We start from the raw sequence: 15,280 nt of genomic DNA, 5'->3' as shown, positions 1-15,280 counted from the left end.
AAACAAACAAACAAACAAAAAAAACAGATAATGTATAACAATTATTTTAATTGCTCAGATTGTATCATCTTTGGCTCAGTTTCCCTCATATTACATTTGGAGATTTATTTGTTAAACCCTTTTTTAGGTAGAAAATATCATTGTTGTTGTAAGTATGCCATTAAATACATATTTCTCTAACGTCAGTTAAAGACAGAGAGCTTGTTCTTGCAGATAGGAGGATTTGCTACACAGTAAATACTGCACACTTCACTGATATACAGTAGGAGAAGGCCTGATTAAAATTCTCTTTCTCTCTCTATGCCACAATGCCACTCAAAACAGAGAGGGAAAAAAACCCAGAGAAATGCTCAGTTTCCTCTTTAAAAAATTAATTAACCGTGTAGCATCTTGACAATAATGAAGTGACAAAATTAAAGCTCAAACGCTAATTGAGGGTTTTAAACAAATCTGCTTGACAAAAAAAAATCAGGTGGCTATTGTATGTGATGCTGTTATGGTCTAGTTAACCTTCCTGAGATGTACTGACTGAGTGTGTGAGTAAATCGTGCATGGATTTAAAATGATTACAGATAAAACATAGCCTCTGGCTTATTTGAGAAAGAGAAAGGGAAGGGAAACAGTTATTCAATTCAGGCACGGAGTTTGTCTATTCTCACTGTAGCTTTACTCCCTAGCAAAATTTGTGTTTTTTTTTTTACTAATTCGCCATGGCATATGAAGTAATTAAAGGTGTGCGGTGAGGAGTTTACTGCTCGGTCAGTGAATGTGAATGTGTGTGCTCACGCCTTGTTGCACATTCATGGCCTTGTACCTTTGACCTGAACGGCTCTGGGAAGCCTCCGTGAGGAATGCCGATGTGTCCCTGCAGAAACTCCACCACAGACAGAGGGAAGGAGAGTTCATCTGCCCGCTCTTCTACCTCGGCCCTGGAGAGCGAGTTTTGAACCATGAACTGTGCCAAGTCTCCCACAATCTTTGACGATGGAGTCACCTGTAAAGATAAAGACTGATAAAGTGCCAGTGGTGATGGACATAATTCCCAAGGGTTGATAAACAAGCAATAGCAAACAAAGAGGAGAAAGAAAAAATGATTTCGGAAGAGCAAAGAGAAGACAGTACAAACCGACGATAGGGAGCAGGTGGGTGGTTGACAAATGGACGAGTAAGAGACAGTGTGTGTGTGTGTGTGTGTGTGTGTGTGTGTGTGTGTGTGTGTGTGTGTGTGTGTGTGTGTGTGTGGGGACGCTGGATAGAAACAAAACTTTAAATGTCAAGGCTTCTTTCATTCACACGAAAGCCTTTGTATTTCAGCCAAGTGGGCAGGGATGTCTCATTTAGTAAATGAGTTTATGTTTGTTTCCCTTCCTTGAATCCTTTCCCTTAGGGAAGGGTAAGCAAACAAGCAAGTTTCAAACTCAATTCAAACTCCTTTTTCACTACTAGTTTTAATGCCACCGAGTTCATGAAAACTGAGCACCTGGAAGTTCCACTTACACTCAGTTCTGATTTTTACAGACTTGCCTCAGATTTGTCATGACAATTAGGCTATATTGTTATAACACAATTAAATCTACTTAGCTAGAACAACAGCTCCAGTTATTAGCTACAGTAGTCAGTTATGCTTAATTAGGGACACTTGCCCAAAACACTTGGATTAATGTGACATTGAAGCTAAAGCCACATTCTGGATCCTTTAGAAAGTTGTAAATGAATACAGACAGAAAGAGAGAGAGAGAGAGAGAGAGAGAGAGAGAGAGAGAGAGTTAGGAAATGTGATGTTTTGCATTGTGAAAAAACATGTGTCCTTCTTGTGGTCAGACTCTCACACACTCACACATACACCTACATACATATGCACATATAACCACTTCTTGAGTTCAAAGCTTTTGCTTTCCTGCCTCTGGCTGAACAGATGCACCCTGTCAATCTGCAGAAGATTCAGAGCACAGTAACATAGGAAGGAGTAAACACTCAGGGATGGAGAGAGGGAGAGAGGGAGGATGCAGAATGGTCTGTGTGTGTGTGTGTGTGTGTGTGTGTGTGTGTGTGAATGATACTGTATAATGTAGATGTTTAACTGTATTTCTGTGTGTGTTTCAGAAAGTGTGTGTGTGTGAGAGAGAGTAAGAGAGAGAGAGAGGGAGAGAGAGAGGGAGAGAGAGGGTGTGTTTTAGTCTGGTTGTAAATGTTATAAATGTTTGCCTGTATTTCTGTGTGTGTCAGAGAGAGAGAGCAAGAGAGAGAGCGTGACAAGGTGTGTGTGTGTTTTAGTGTGTGTTTGTGAAGGTAATAGAAGATGTGTGCCTGTATTTCGCTGTGTGTGTTTTTTAGTGTGCACCCTTTGTCTTACTCTGCGTCTGATCTCGTTTTAATCCTGTCTCGGTCTCATCTTATTACACTTCCTCTGACAGCCTCACTAACTGGCACTGACAGAAGCTTGGCCTGCGCTAGCTTAAGCACGGGGCTCAGCCACTTAACAAAACCCCTATCCAATTAAGACACTATGGATTTTTTGAACCAAGCTTTAAACCCCTAGTTAAACCGGATGCTTTATATTCCAAGTTTTCAGCTTCTTCTCATTTCTTCAGCACCTGGAGCTCCATTACTCCATTCAAACCGATTACAGCTAAATTACAGCCTCAGGAGGTATGTCGAAGATTGATGGTAGAACTACAAATCCCAAAGGGCTTTGCAGTTTCATTCTGGCTCTATGCCAATGCTCAGACTGCAAATGACTATGGTCGGATGATTATCAAACAGCAAATTAACTCAATTCCATCAGTTCTGCATGGAGAGACTCAGTAATTAGGATGCGTGTTCAGTCAATCTGTTTGTACTCTAGAAGAGGAAGGACTCAGGTGTTAATGCTTCAAACATCATTTGTTTTGGTACTTTGCAGTAGATTTTTGGAGATGTCAGTCACTGTGGTACCTAAGCAAATCCTCCGCATGTTAACAGTAGTTTATTTGTCAAATAAACCGTTTCTGATTCTGCTGATGAACGAATGGCTAGCCTGTGATGTTGCAGATGACAGTGACAGTGTTTCTGCTTCATCATTTCAGCCTGTGGAGGCAAAGTGTCATATAAACCAGGTGGAGGTGGTAGAGGAGATGCAAAATGTGTCATCTTAGAATATTTTGACTTACTGGCTAAATTTCCAGAGAGCAGCTCAAAGAAATCCTCATGTTTCTCAGACTTGTGTTTGGTGCAAGTGGATTTCAGTAGCAACATAAAATCACCTTTAAGTCTATTAAGGAAAATTGAAATTGTTGTGGATTGTCTAGTGTGTTCAGCTGAAACTAGTGAAATTGTGCTTTCAATGTGAAATGCTGAGCAGAATATTCTTGCTTAAACTGAATGTCCGGGGGTTTCAGATGGCAAACAAAGGAAGCATGAGCACACTTTGGGCTTAGAAAGGAATTATTTGTCTCTTGGAGCAGATTCATTGGATAGATGATTAAATTACTCAGTTGGCTTCATAGTAGTTTAGTAGGATTTATTCCTGTACCTTGATATCAACAATGTTGAATCAACCTTTAAAATGTTGTTCTTTTTTTCACACAAGATACTTGTTGTGTTTGGTTCAAATGTACATTTAGGAACCTCTGCTAAGCTTCCTTTCATATTTCTATAATACAGGTTATATCCAGGTCATTTAGATCTGAGAAGAAAAGAGACATATATCTGTATTCATACATCAAATGGTGGTCATATTTACTATTATGTTCTGTCTCCGCTGTCCAATGCTAAGATGAACCCATGAGCAGTATATCCATGCTAAATAGAGGACAGAACATAAAGGTTAAATAATCTGGAGCTGAAAATGATTAAGTCTGTATAAATTGCTTAAAAGTAATAGAATTCATTACTTTAAGAGGTCATTGTTGGGGTGGCAAGATTTATTTCCAGCATGGTATCTTTCACGCCTTTATGTGGTCAAGCATTTTCTAGCCAACTGGGAGAAAGGAGCCTAATCATTAAGCTACTGTATATAGGATAAAATGTGATGCTGGGGTGTTGTGATACAGTCAGATGTGAATGATACATGAGCAGATTTATAAGTGACATCCACTAGATGGCATGTCAGAGTGAAAGCATCCCAGGTTTTTACGTCCAGCTGTAAAATGTTTAGCAATATTATGCAGTGACATGATGTGATTTTTTTTAGCACTGTCATCATGATTGCTGTCATGGGTTGTGTCTTCATTTAAGAAAGAAAGAAAGAAAGAAAGAAAGAAAGAAAGAAAGAAAGAAAGAAAGAAAGAAAGAAAGAAAGAAAGAAAAATGAAAAATCTGACCTCACGTTCATTTTGAAGCATTTTGTTCTTGATCTACTAAAAGCATTTACCACTTTACTAATCTAAATCCCAAAGACTGCTACGCACGACAGACCTTTCAGTAGGGTTGAAGGCTTCATGAGAGTTGTTTAATATTCAGTCAATAACTGTAAGTGGGAAAATAGTCAGAGTAAGATGGTCAATTTTGCTGAACCACCTTAGTGTCTCAGAGTAAGATTTCAAAATATTAGCCCCGAAAATCTGTCTTCAATATCTCTAACATTAATTTGTAAAAAGAGTGAATGGGACAAAAGTGGAGCTTGTGAGTTTCTCTCTCAGGTTCATTTAGAAATCAAGAGAATGAAGCCCTGAGATAATCAAGCCAGTCTTTAACACTTTTAATTGTATTCTTTCACCTGCCCCTGAACGTAATACCGTATATACTCCCTCCTCTTGTGACTGATAAAGTGAGGGGAAAAACACTTCTTTAGCGAAGTCAAAGTTGAGTTAATTACATGCATACTAAAACTGCTTAGCTAATAGTTTTATTGAATCAAGATTTAATGGTAATGAATAGCTTCTAGAAACAGGTTCAGAGCCATCAGCACTGGCAAGAAACATTAATCAAATGCTATTGTTCGAGAATGCTAAAGGTCATACGGCGTTTCTTTATTGTTTCTCAACTTGGCCCTCAAGTGAACCTGTATAAAAGTGCAAAAGTGATGCAAAGTGGGACAATCTAAAGTCCAAGTCACACAGAAAAGCAATCCTGAAGTCTCTCAAGTGTGTTCACTGAACAGATACGTTTCCTTTTTAACCGATGTTTCAATTCCCAGTGACCCCGTTCATCCTGCTGTGATTTTACGCATCATGCCTATTTCGTTTTTATTTGCATGTGTGGGTGAAGCATAAACGTCATAGAAATCTATTCGAATCACACACTCCCACTTCATCAACCCATTTTCTCCCAATTTAGTCTGTGCTAATTCAGTAGCTGCAGCTCTCCTATCAGACAACACATTAGGTGCATAGGATTCCATCTCTCTGATTAGATATCAAAAGCAAACTTCCTTGCAACAAGTTGCAGTAGATGTGGATTTCTTCGTGTCAAACAAATTAGGAGCGTTAGAAAATGCATGCATGCTTGCAAACGCTATTATCATGTAGATGTACTGTAGATTCATTCATTCATTCATTTTCTACCGCTTATCCGAACTACCTCGGGTCACGGGGAGCCTGTGCCTATCTCAGGCGTCATCGGGCATCAAGGCAGGATACACCCTGGACGGAGTGCCAACCCATCGCAGGGCACACACACACACTCATTCACTCACGCAATCACACACTAGGGACAATTTTTCCAGAGATGCCAATCAACCTACCATGCATGTCTTTGGACCGGGGGAGGAAACTGGAGTACCCGGAGGAAACCCCCGAGGCACGGGGAGAACATGCAAACTCCACACACACAAGGTGGAGGCGGGAATCGAACCCCGACCCTGGAGGTGTGAGGCGAACGTGCTAACCACTAAGCCACCGTGCCCCCCTGAACTGTAGATGATAAAACAATATTGATAGAAACATATGCTTTACATCAATATTGTAATACACTTGAGTGTCATACAGCTCCAACTGTATATTAACTCTGAAGAAAAAAACAAAGCATGCACACATACTCTAGCTAGAAATGATCCTGAAAATCTTTCTGTGAAAATGAAAACGATAACCGACAATATGAAGCGAAAGATATCCCAAATAAATGTTGAGCTCCAGATCCACTGTAACTCTCACCAGGACAAAGTGAGGAAAGTGTTACATGGCATCAGTTGGCCCAGTAGTAGAGACAACATATATTTGTTTTTCCAGTGGTTTGACACAAATAACATATATTTAATACACTCTAATCAGAAAAAGCAGAGGCTCAAAACCTGATCTCATCTCATCAGATTTTGCTTTAAAAAACCTCTAAACCAGCCAGTGTTTGCTCTCATAATGAACCGTATTGGTTGAGTGATCTGTGAAGGATCTGTAGGTTTGCATGTGATTGTGTGAAAGCTTCTTTGTCAGTTTGTCTATTTTGAGTGGACTCATGTAGTGTGAGTCATAACTGTCAATATAAAAGTGCAACAATGAAAATCTGTCTGTTAAACCCGACAGGCTGCCTGCTGTATTTATGCATCTAAAATATTAATCATATATGGAACTTTATATGCAGGAAACGAAACACATGCACAAAAGGACTTGGTTTGTAACTCTGTTTAGCGGGATACTCCAGATACTTCAGAATCGAAATATAAGCTCTTCTGACAGGAGCTGAAGGATTATGCTACATTCATACAAGTCGTCAGTTGCTGTACTATGAAGTTTTCAGTAGGCCTTTCTACTCTAGGTTGCCATGGCTATAATGTTTATCATTGGGTAAAGCAACTAGCATTCCAGATCAGTTTTCTTCCTGCTAAAATGAAATAATGAGAAAGATTTGGGGTTTGTATATAAATTCATCAGTGTGTTATCTGCACCATATAATACGGGATGAAGGATCACCGGCTTTCTACTGTCTTCACTCTCATTGGTCGCTGCTGCACTAAGTCACGCCGTATTAGCATAAAGTCCGTCTTTTCACCTGAAGTCAAACAGCTCTCATTAAAAATGAATGATCTCTGTTGCTCGGTCTCTTTGTGTCTCTGCATGTGTGAACGAGGCATTGCACTATAGCATCATTTTAACAGATGAAAGACAAATTAAAGGAAAATCCTGTGGCTCTGTTATGCTGTGGAGGACCTTTGTGTGTAGGTGTGCTGACGTGGTTTAGGTCATCTTGTTCCCTACAAATCAATACAAAGCTTTTCAGTCTGATCCTATAAGAAAACAATTCTATCATGAAGGGAGTGTTTTTTCCAGCATGACTCCACAGGGCACAGCGGCTGACTGAACGGTTTGAAGAGGATGTGAATGATAGAAATCGTACACTTTGACCTGCACTGTCACCAGATCTCAACCCGAATGAACACGTAGGAAATATTCTGCAGCAGACTGTTACACAAATCTCTCAACCAGCATCATCAAATCACTGAAAAAAAAAAACACTGAGGGAATAACTTCCAAATGAATAAATGAGGAATACAGTACAGTTCCAGAAGGAGGGAGAATCTGGGCCAAACACAGTGTTGCTGTTATGGTGCTCTTGGTAGCATTAGAGCTTATTAAATCGACTAAGTTCATTCCTTTAATCTGTCTTCTCTCTGTGAACTTTGTTCAAATAATAATTAACAACAGTGTTTATGACTCTGCAGCTTGTAGCTGAAGAGCAGAGCAGAGTTTGTACAGTAATGATTCTCATTAGATCAACACAGGCAACTATGATAAACACAAATAAACTGTTTGGTCAGTGTCTCCGCATGAAGCAGACTGTGATCCTTTTAAATTATGTGTGTGGACATTAGTTTTCTGGAAAATGCAAAGCTCTTGCACATACAGTATAGAAGTGTTTGCACTGGATAGCAGGTCGCATGCTTGTGGTTGTTGCATCCAATGTAAACATAAAGCTGTGTCAGGAAGCACAAATTATTTGGGCTGACATAAATAATTAAAATGCCATCAATTGATGGTGACGATGAACTAGAAACAAAATACTCAACCAACCAATCACCTTGTCAGTGATGATTATATGATTAAAATATATTTTTCAACCTGAACAACCAAATGTGAAGTTTTTAAACAAGGTTCAGGAAAGCTCTAAGAACCTAAAGATTTCATCACCTTCCTCTAAAACCAGGCACTTTAGAGGCCTGAAAGACAGAGACGCAGAGAGACTGCGAAGAAGAGAGCGTGTGATGCGAATAACAATAAGATGCAGATGCATGTATGAAAACTCGTAAGGATGTAGATGCATGTATGAAAACTTGCAAGGAGAGCCTGCGTAAATGATTACATTGAACAGGAAAGCATCAGAGGTTGAGCAAAATCTGAGAAGGCTGAATACGCTTCAATGGATCAGCCTTAGGGAAGGTGGAGTGTGGCAAGAAAGACCTAAATGCTTGTGGGGATGAGGTATAAACTGATATGCAGATGAACCCCCAACCTCTCTTTCTCACACACACACACACACACACACACACACACACACACACACACACACACACACACACACACACACACACACAAAATATCCACAAGGACTAATCAAGGATCCTAGCTAACCTGAATTAAGCAGATTTATATTGCAAATGAGTAAATTAGCTAACTTGGATTCCCCTGGTTGTTTTTAATGAAGGTGTAATTTATAATGGATAGCATTTTATTTATATAATAAATGTGCATACAAACAGTATAAACAAAATGGCAGTGGGCCTATCGTGTGCTTCTAATATGCTTATATTTGATTTGGAAATAAATTACGTTTGGTTTTAGATTTAGGAAGCTCCACAGGAAAAGTCAGGCAGCTAAATCAATTTCAAATAATAGAAAATTCCAGTGCTTTCCTCAAGAGAAAGGTTTTCAACCAAATTACAGAACTGAGACAGTCAATAAAAGAGTGTGAGAAAGATTGAGAAAGACAGAGAGAGAGAGAGAGAGAGAGAGAGAGAGAGAGAGAGAGAGAGAACTGTTTTTACCTTGATAAGGTCACCCAGCAGTTTGTTGGCCTCAGCATACGCTTTCTTCACCTCTTTAAACTTGTTGCCCAGACCCATGCTATGGGCCTGGAAGTGCAGGTTAGTGTATTGGCCTCCTGGGATCTCGTTCTCATAGACATCGGCATTTCCAGACTTCATAGTGGCAGTACAGTCAAAAGGAGCATACAGTCCACGAGTGACCTCCCAGTACTCGCTGTAGTCAAACACATTCTCCAGAGATATGCCTGAGAGAACACAAAGGGAAAATATACAGTAAATATAAATTATATAATAGATTATAAGTAGATATCATGAGAAAGTGTTTGACAGTATGAATAGTAATGAGCTCAATCACTCTGACGTCAGAGTGACCAGCTTTTCCAACTGACCTGATTTCTCCCCTTATTTCTTTTAAGTGGCTAGAACTGACCGGGGAGGTAGCAGTTCGTTTTCAAATTCACGACACAACAGAAAGAAAGAAAGAAATATTTTTGGACAAAAGTCCTTCATCATCTGTTGCAATGCAAATATTTTCATCATTGTTATATCCATTGCTGTTGAAGTCTCACCACTGGGAAAAAAAATCCTTCCTTAGTAAAAATCCTTCCTTAGTATGAAAGAACTTGAGTAAATGTAAGTCTTGGCTTGTCTTGGTTGTTATTAGGGAAATGAAGGAACATGAGGAAATATGACCTATTCTGTTCTATCGGGGTCAAGAATGAATGTGATACAGAAACTTATCTTTCTATTCATTTTTAAAGTGAGGAAAGAGAGCTCATCTACACTCTGAGAACTTTCTTATCACACAGAATGAATGAGACATTTTAACAAAAGTTCTAATGAATTCTTGAAGAATCAGAAGAACTTCATTGGATTAATAGGTTTGTAATAATGAGTTTGTTATAATACATGATCACTTCTAAATAATCTACATAATCTAAGCATTTTTGATTGATGCATTTTTAGAAGGTTGTTGTTTTATAAGTGTCAGTAAAGTATACTCACTGATATGTGAAGCTTTCTGTAAGAAGACATTTATAAAATGTTTATTCCACCGTGGGAAAGTCACCTGGTCATTTTCTCAGTAACCTGCTCTCATGTCATGCGATTTGTTTTGTCTTATTATCTTCAAATGAGATATAAAAGAGAGGACTGGATGGGGTTTTCTGTTTATAGCTGCTATAACCTAAAGCAATAAGAGGAACTGATGTCCATAGAATTACGTGTATAAAAGCTTAAAAGTGTGTCAGCCATTAATAAATAAAAATTGTTAATCATTGGTCAACATCTGTGTTATAAGCAGAATAACAGAATTCAGGTCATGAATATAATACACTGCTGGATGTCAGACCATGTTAAATCACCCGGATGTGGATTCATTTCCTCTAACAGCACATGACCTGGTGTGTGTTCTTCCTTACTTAATGAACATCCTAAACATTTTAACATCCTATGTTAATCTCTTTTCTCTGTGATAGATGGGATAGACATATTTTCTATAACAAATCAATGACTACAATTAATGACTGTACGTCTACAGTGTAACCTATTGAGCAGGATTAAATACCTGTTTAAATGACTAATATTTATAGCTTTATGTGTATCCATGGAAAAAGGGACGACAGTGATAAAACAAAACAGGAGAAAAACAATGGCTTTAACAACGGATGATTGCAAATTAAAAACAGACAGAAAGAGACAGTTGGCTAATTAGATTAGAGGGAGTTGAGCACTTAACCATAGTAAAGGAAAGCACATTGGAAATTTCCATTAACAAAACAGTGAGAGAAACGAATGTTTGTTAATGGCCGTGTGACCAGCAGAGAACAGCTAATAACATAAAATTACATAGAATGCATGAATGCGAGTGACGTGTTGTGCCTAATGAGAGCTGTTTTTCTGGCCATCTCTCGAGACATTAGAGCCTGATAGTGATCCAGAACCAATTTTGCTGAGATCTCTTACCAAACACGCCATCAATCAATAACACACCCACGCTAATGTCAGAGAACGGTTATCAATGCTGATTTAATTAAGCCCCTTGCTAACAGTCCATACAGTCAGGGGCACCTTTCACCTCTCTCTCTCTCTCTCTCTCTCTCTCTCTCTCTCTCTCTCTCACTCACACACACACACACACACTGCAGCAGATTAGTTGGTATTATTCTACTGTGATCCAGTTTGTGTCATGGGCCATTAGTACATAATGAAGTCACCACTAAGTTGTGTGTGGTTTGATTGAGATCGCCTTTATGTGTGAGTGTGAGCGAAGGTAAGAACGTGAGTGGACTGAATTATTAATGGAGGCCAAATCACAATCCTGAAAGATGTGTGAACGACGATACCATCAATCTAAAATCAAAATCATAACATTTTCACATGCACACAAAAATAAGTTCCATGTGTCTTCAAGAAGAAGAATTCCTAAGATGGGCTTCATTTTAGTTCCAGGGTGGGAAAAAAATGGCCAGTGCACTCTCTATTTTCTCTCAATTGCCTTCAAAAGAAACACATGAATAACAGAGAGAGAGTTACAGAGAAAATGGTGGGTAAAGGCATCTCATTGGATTTCTGAAGCAAGATGCAACCCTGTACTTAGAGGGAGAAAACAGGGTGTAGAGAAGGTGTGAGAAGAATGACAACTGTAGTCAGATAGGTAACAGAAGGAGGAAAAACGAGTGATGCAGTATATACTGGAGAGAAAGAAATACAAAAAAAAACAATGGGGTTAGAAATGACAAAATGCAGTGCAATGTAAAACGGCAGCAAGGGAGAGAGAAAGAGAAGAAAAATGAAGGCAAAGAGAGTCTAAAATGAGGTGAAGGCAGAGGCAATGTCTCACTGAAAGTGAAAAAAGGAATGACAGAGAATGATAAAGATATTGGGGGGAAAAGCAAAAGCAAATCGAACAGTAGGGAACTAGTTGCCATTTTTAGCCCCTTAACTTCCCTACACATATGAATCAGACACCAAAACCATTTCTCTGACTTTTTAACTTCATATCTTAATCGATTTGCAGACACTTTCCTTTGACTTATTGAATATGCAAACAGCAGAAAAATTGTAATACAAACTTACAGGGTCTGTAAGGCTTCATGACCTGAAAGACTAGAGAGGAGCTCTACTAATCCAATACAAAGACAATATTAAAGTACATCCAAGTATAAAGAAAACGCTAAAAAGTTAGTACAGGACATCTACATATACACTGGCTGCTTTTTACACAGAGACAAAAGAAAAGAATTAAAATCACATTATATAATCTCTTATACAGTATAAAAATAGAATAATGGATTTGGGCATCCCTTTATTTTAGATAAAGGTAGTGTTTATAGGACTATAGGGCACGCTAATATGACATTAAAGACAACAAACAGAAATCTTTATCATACTGTAGATAAAGATATCGTAAAGTCTGCTTTTTCAATTTTTTTAAATTAGCCCTCTCTCTCTTCCTCTCTCTCTCTCACTCTCTCACTTTCTCTCTCTCTCTCTCTCTCTCTCTCCCACTCTCTCTCTCTCTCTCTCTCTGAGGTATTTCACATATTTCACTATAAAACTGTACTGCAGTCACCAAAACTGAACATCAGCCCTAAAAATCCTGCTGTCTAACATTCTTACGTAGTCAAAGTTTTGATGGTGACACTCATGACACCTAATGTAAACGATTCTGAAATCATACATCGCAGAAATTCTGCCAGCTACATAGTTCCCATCATATCACCTTCCATATCACATGCAGTGGTTTATCAAAGTTGAAGCTTAAATGCAAGGTGGCAAATTTAAATAGTGTGTCATGGTCATGGTAGATGTGATGTTTATTTAGGTATAAATCTTTCTTGAAAATAAAGCAAGATAAAAAGAGCAGAGTACAAATTTCCTTTTCTTTGCAAGCGTGTACCCTGTGACTGTGGCACCACCAATGAATCATGAAGCAAATAATAACTCTAAAATGAATACACAGGATAAAGATGGAAGAAACATAGAGTAATGGAAATGAACTGTGTGCACGATTCCGTGTCTCGGCTGCTTTGATCACGGGGGTGAAATCTAAAGTAATGAAATCAACAGGAGTCTCATTAACAAAATGCAGCCCATCCACTGAACTTACTTGGGTGTCTGCTTGTGCCGACAGCTCTTAGACAACTCAATTAACTAGCACTCTTACATGTTATTAAGTGAGTATGTGATGGAAGCAGAGAGAGAGAGAGAGGCAGTGGAGGTCAGGGTCTGAGAAATTAATAAGTTGCGCAGTTGGCTTTACAAAGATGCTTATAAATGAAACCATCCAATCATAGATGAGTGCAAGTGCACTCTCTCTCTCTCTCTCTCTCTCTCTCTCTCTCTCTCTCTCTCTCTCTCTCACACACACACACACACACACACACTACTTCAGAATCATTTACATATATACAGGTGGTTTAAGTACTTTTTAATCTAATTAATTATCCATTTTAGTTATTTTTGTATCTTGTCCTCTCGCTCTTACTGTCGTTCTCTCTCTCTCTCTCTCTCTCTCTCTCTCTCTCTCTCTCTCTCTCTCTCTCTCTTCCTCTGCCACTGGTAATAGGCTGTAGATGCTTAAGATATCCTGTATTATAGAAAGCTGGAAAAGATACTGGAGACTGTGAGTGAAAGTAAAACAAGGCTGACTCCCTCCAGCTCCACCATCCCACTAGTACACATGACTGAGGAAGAGAGAGAGTTAGAGAGAGAGAGCGAGAGAGAGAGAGAGAGAGAGAGAGAGAGAGAAAATAGATAGTCATGCAGGCACAGGCTTGTGCTGTGTTCAAACTGATGCACTGGAGGAAAAGAAGGCCAAAGGGTTAGTGCAATAAAATAGAGAGAGCAGATGGGTGAGGAGAGAGAGGGATACAGCAAAATGTGTGTATGTACACACAAGAGACTCTGGAAGGTCTTTTTTATTCTCTCTCTCTCTTCATTGTCCTGACAAATATAACTACATCTGCACTGGCAAAACCTACTGCTAGATGCTGAGTTGAAGTTAAATAAAAAAAAACAATAATAAAAAAGAAAAATATAAAAGAGTAAAGATGTTGGCAAGTGTGAGAATGTAACAGCAATGTTTAGCTTAAAGGCGTTTTCTAGCCAACACATCAGATGCATGTGTAAGATCCAATGCAAGAAGTCCTTTATATTCCACACACTGAAGAAAAGACCGACAACTGGTTTGTTTTTAACACTAAAGAAAATTCTTAAAGCACAGTTTGAGTATCAAATTACACCAGTTATGCGCTAGCTATAAAGATAAGACAGAAATGAGAGAAACCCATTTAGACCATCAGGCCGAAACTGAGTGTTTATTTGAGCTAGAAATTTTATGTCTGATCTCTCTGAAAAGATGAATTATACAGATTGAGGGGTTAATTTAAGGCTTAATTCCATGACTTGTGAAATTTATGAAAAATTCTTTTACAAGAATATGCTTTGCATAAATGTTTATTCACTGCTCTAACAACCGCCCTTAGATTTCCATAAGTGAGTTTTGACTCTGTTCTTTTCTTTATACTTAGAAAACAAATTGAAATTCTTTTCTTTTAGTAATTACACATACCATAAGGTACAAATGCAGTGCACAGACACAAGGACAGCTTTTATATACAGTATATATACATATATATATATATATATATATATATATATATATATATATATATATATATATATATATATATATACACAGATTGTTAATATTAAATGAAATGAACCTGAAATACAATCAATAGTTTTTCTAGTTGGCTTATTTTGATTGCCAGTTCATTATGTTTGTTGAGGTCCTCAGCATAAGCTGTCATCTGCTGCTTTTTATAATAATAATAATAAAATATAATAATAATAATAATGATAATAATAATAATAAGAGGAATAAGAGGGTGTCTCTCTCTGACAACAGGTACAAAACTGTTTTTAATACAAAATAAACACAATTCGATATATATTACAATTGGGTTCAGTTGTCAATACAGTTCTCTACAGATGATGAGTCTGCATAGAATGCTCCATTTTGGACCTCCGAACTGTGTTTCTTTTATGTTATAGAGGTCATTTGCAGATCTGAGCATGGTACAGTATCATGAATTGCGCGCACACACACGCGCACACACACACACACACACACACACACACACACACACACACACTCAAAAATGTAACATTTGTGAGCAAACAAAAAAACTGTCCCATGTGAGAGACCATTTTTCTAGAAACACAGAACTTGGTTACAGTTCAACTAAAATTCTCTAAGTGGCAGAAATGAACAAGATCACAATAAATCATGAAGAAAAATCACTATTTGCTTTTCTTTTTGTTTTAGTTTCTTCAAGACAAATTAAGATTATAGATTATATAGGATTATATTCCTCCATA

General features: G+C 38.2%; 1 protein-coding gene across 1 annotated transcript in view; it reads right to left on the bottom strand.

Annotated features, from left to right (window-relative positions):
- The window catches only part of pcxb (pyruvate carboxylase b), a 224,896-nt gene that overhangs the window by 17,201 nt on the left and 192,415 nt on the right, over nt 1-15,280 (bottom strand). The window contains exons 17-18 of the mRNA XM_060874658.1: nt 8,894-9,138; nt 815-994 (exon numbers count right to left, since the gene is read on the bottom strand). Of these exons, the coding sequence (XP_060730641.1) occupies nt 815-994; nt 8,894-9,138 (425 nt within the window). The remainder of the gene's footprint in view (nt 1-814; nt 995-8,893; nt 9,139-15,280) is intronic.

The sequence above is a fragment of the Tachysurus vachellii genome, chromosome 7, assembly GCF_030014155.1.
Source record: "Tachysurus vachellii isolate PV-2020 chromosome 7, HZAU_Pvac_v1, whole genome shotgun sequence".
NCBI lineage: Eukaryota > Metazoa > Chordata > Actinopteri > Siluriformes > Bagridae > Tachysurus > Tachysurus vachellii.
This window is presented reverse-complemented; position numbering and strand designations above follow the sequence as displayed.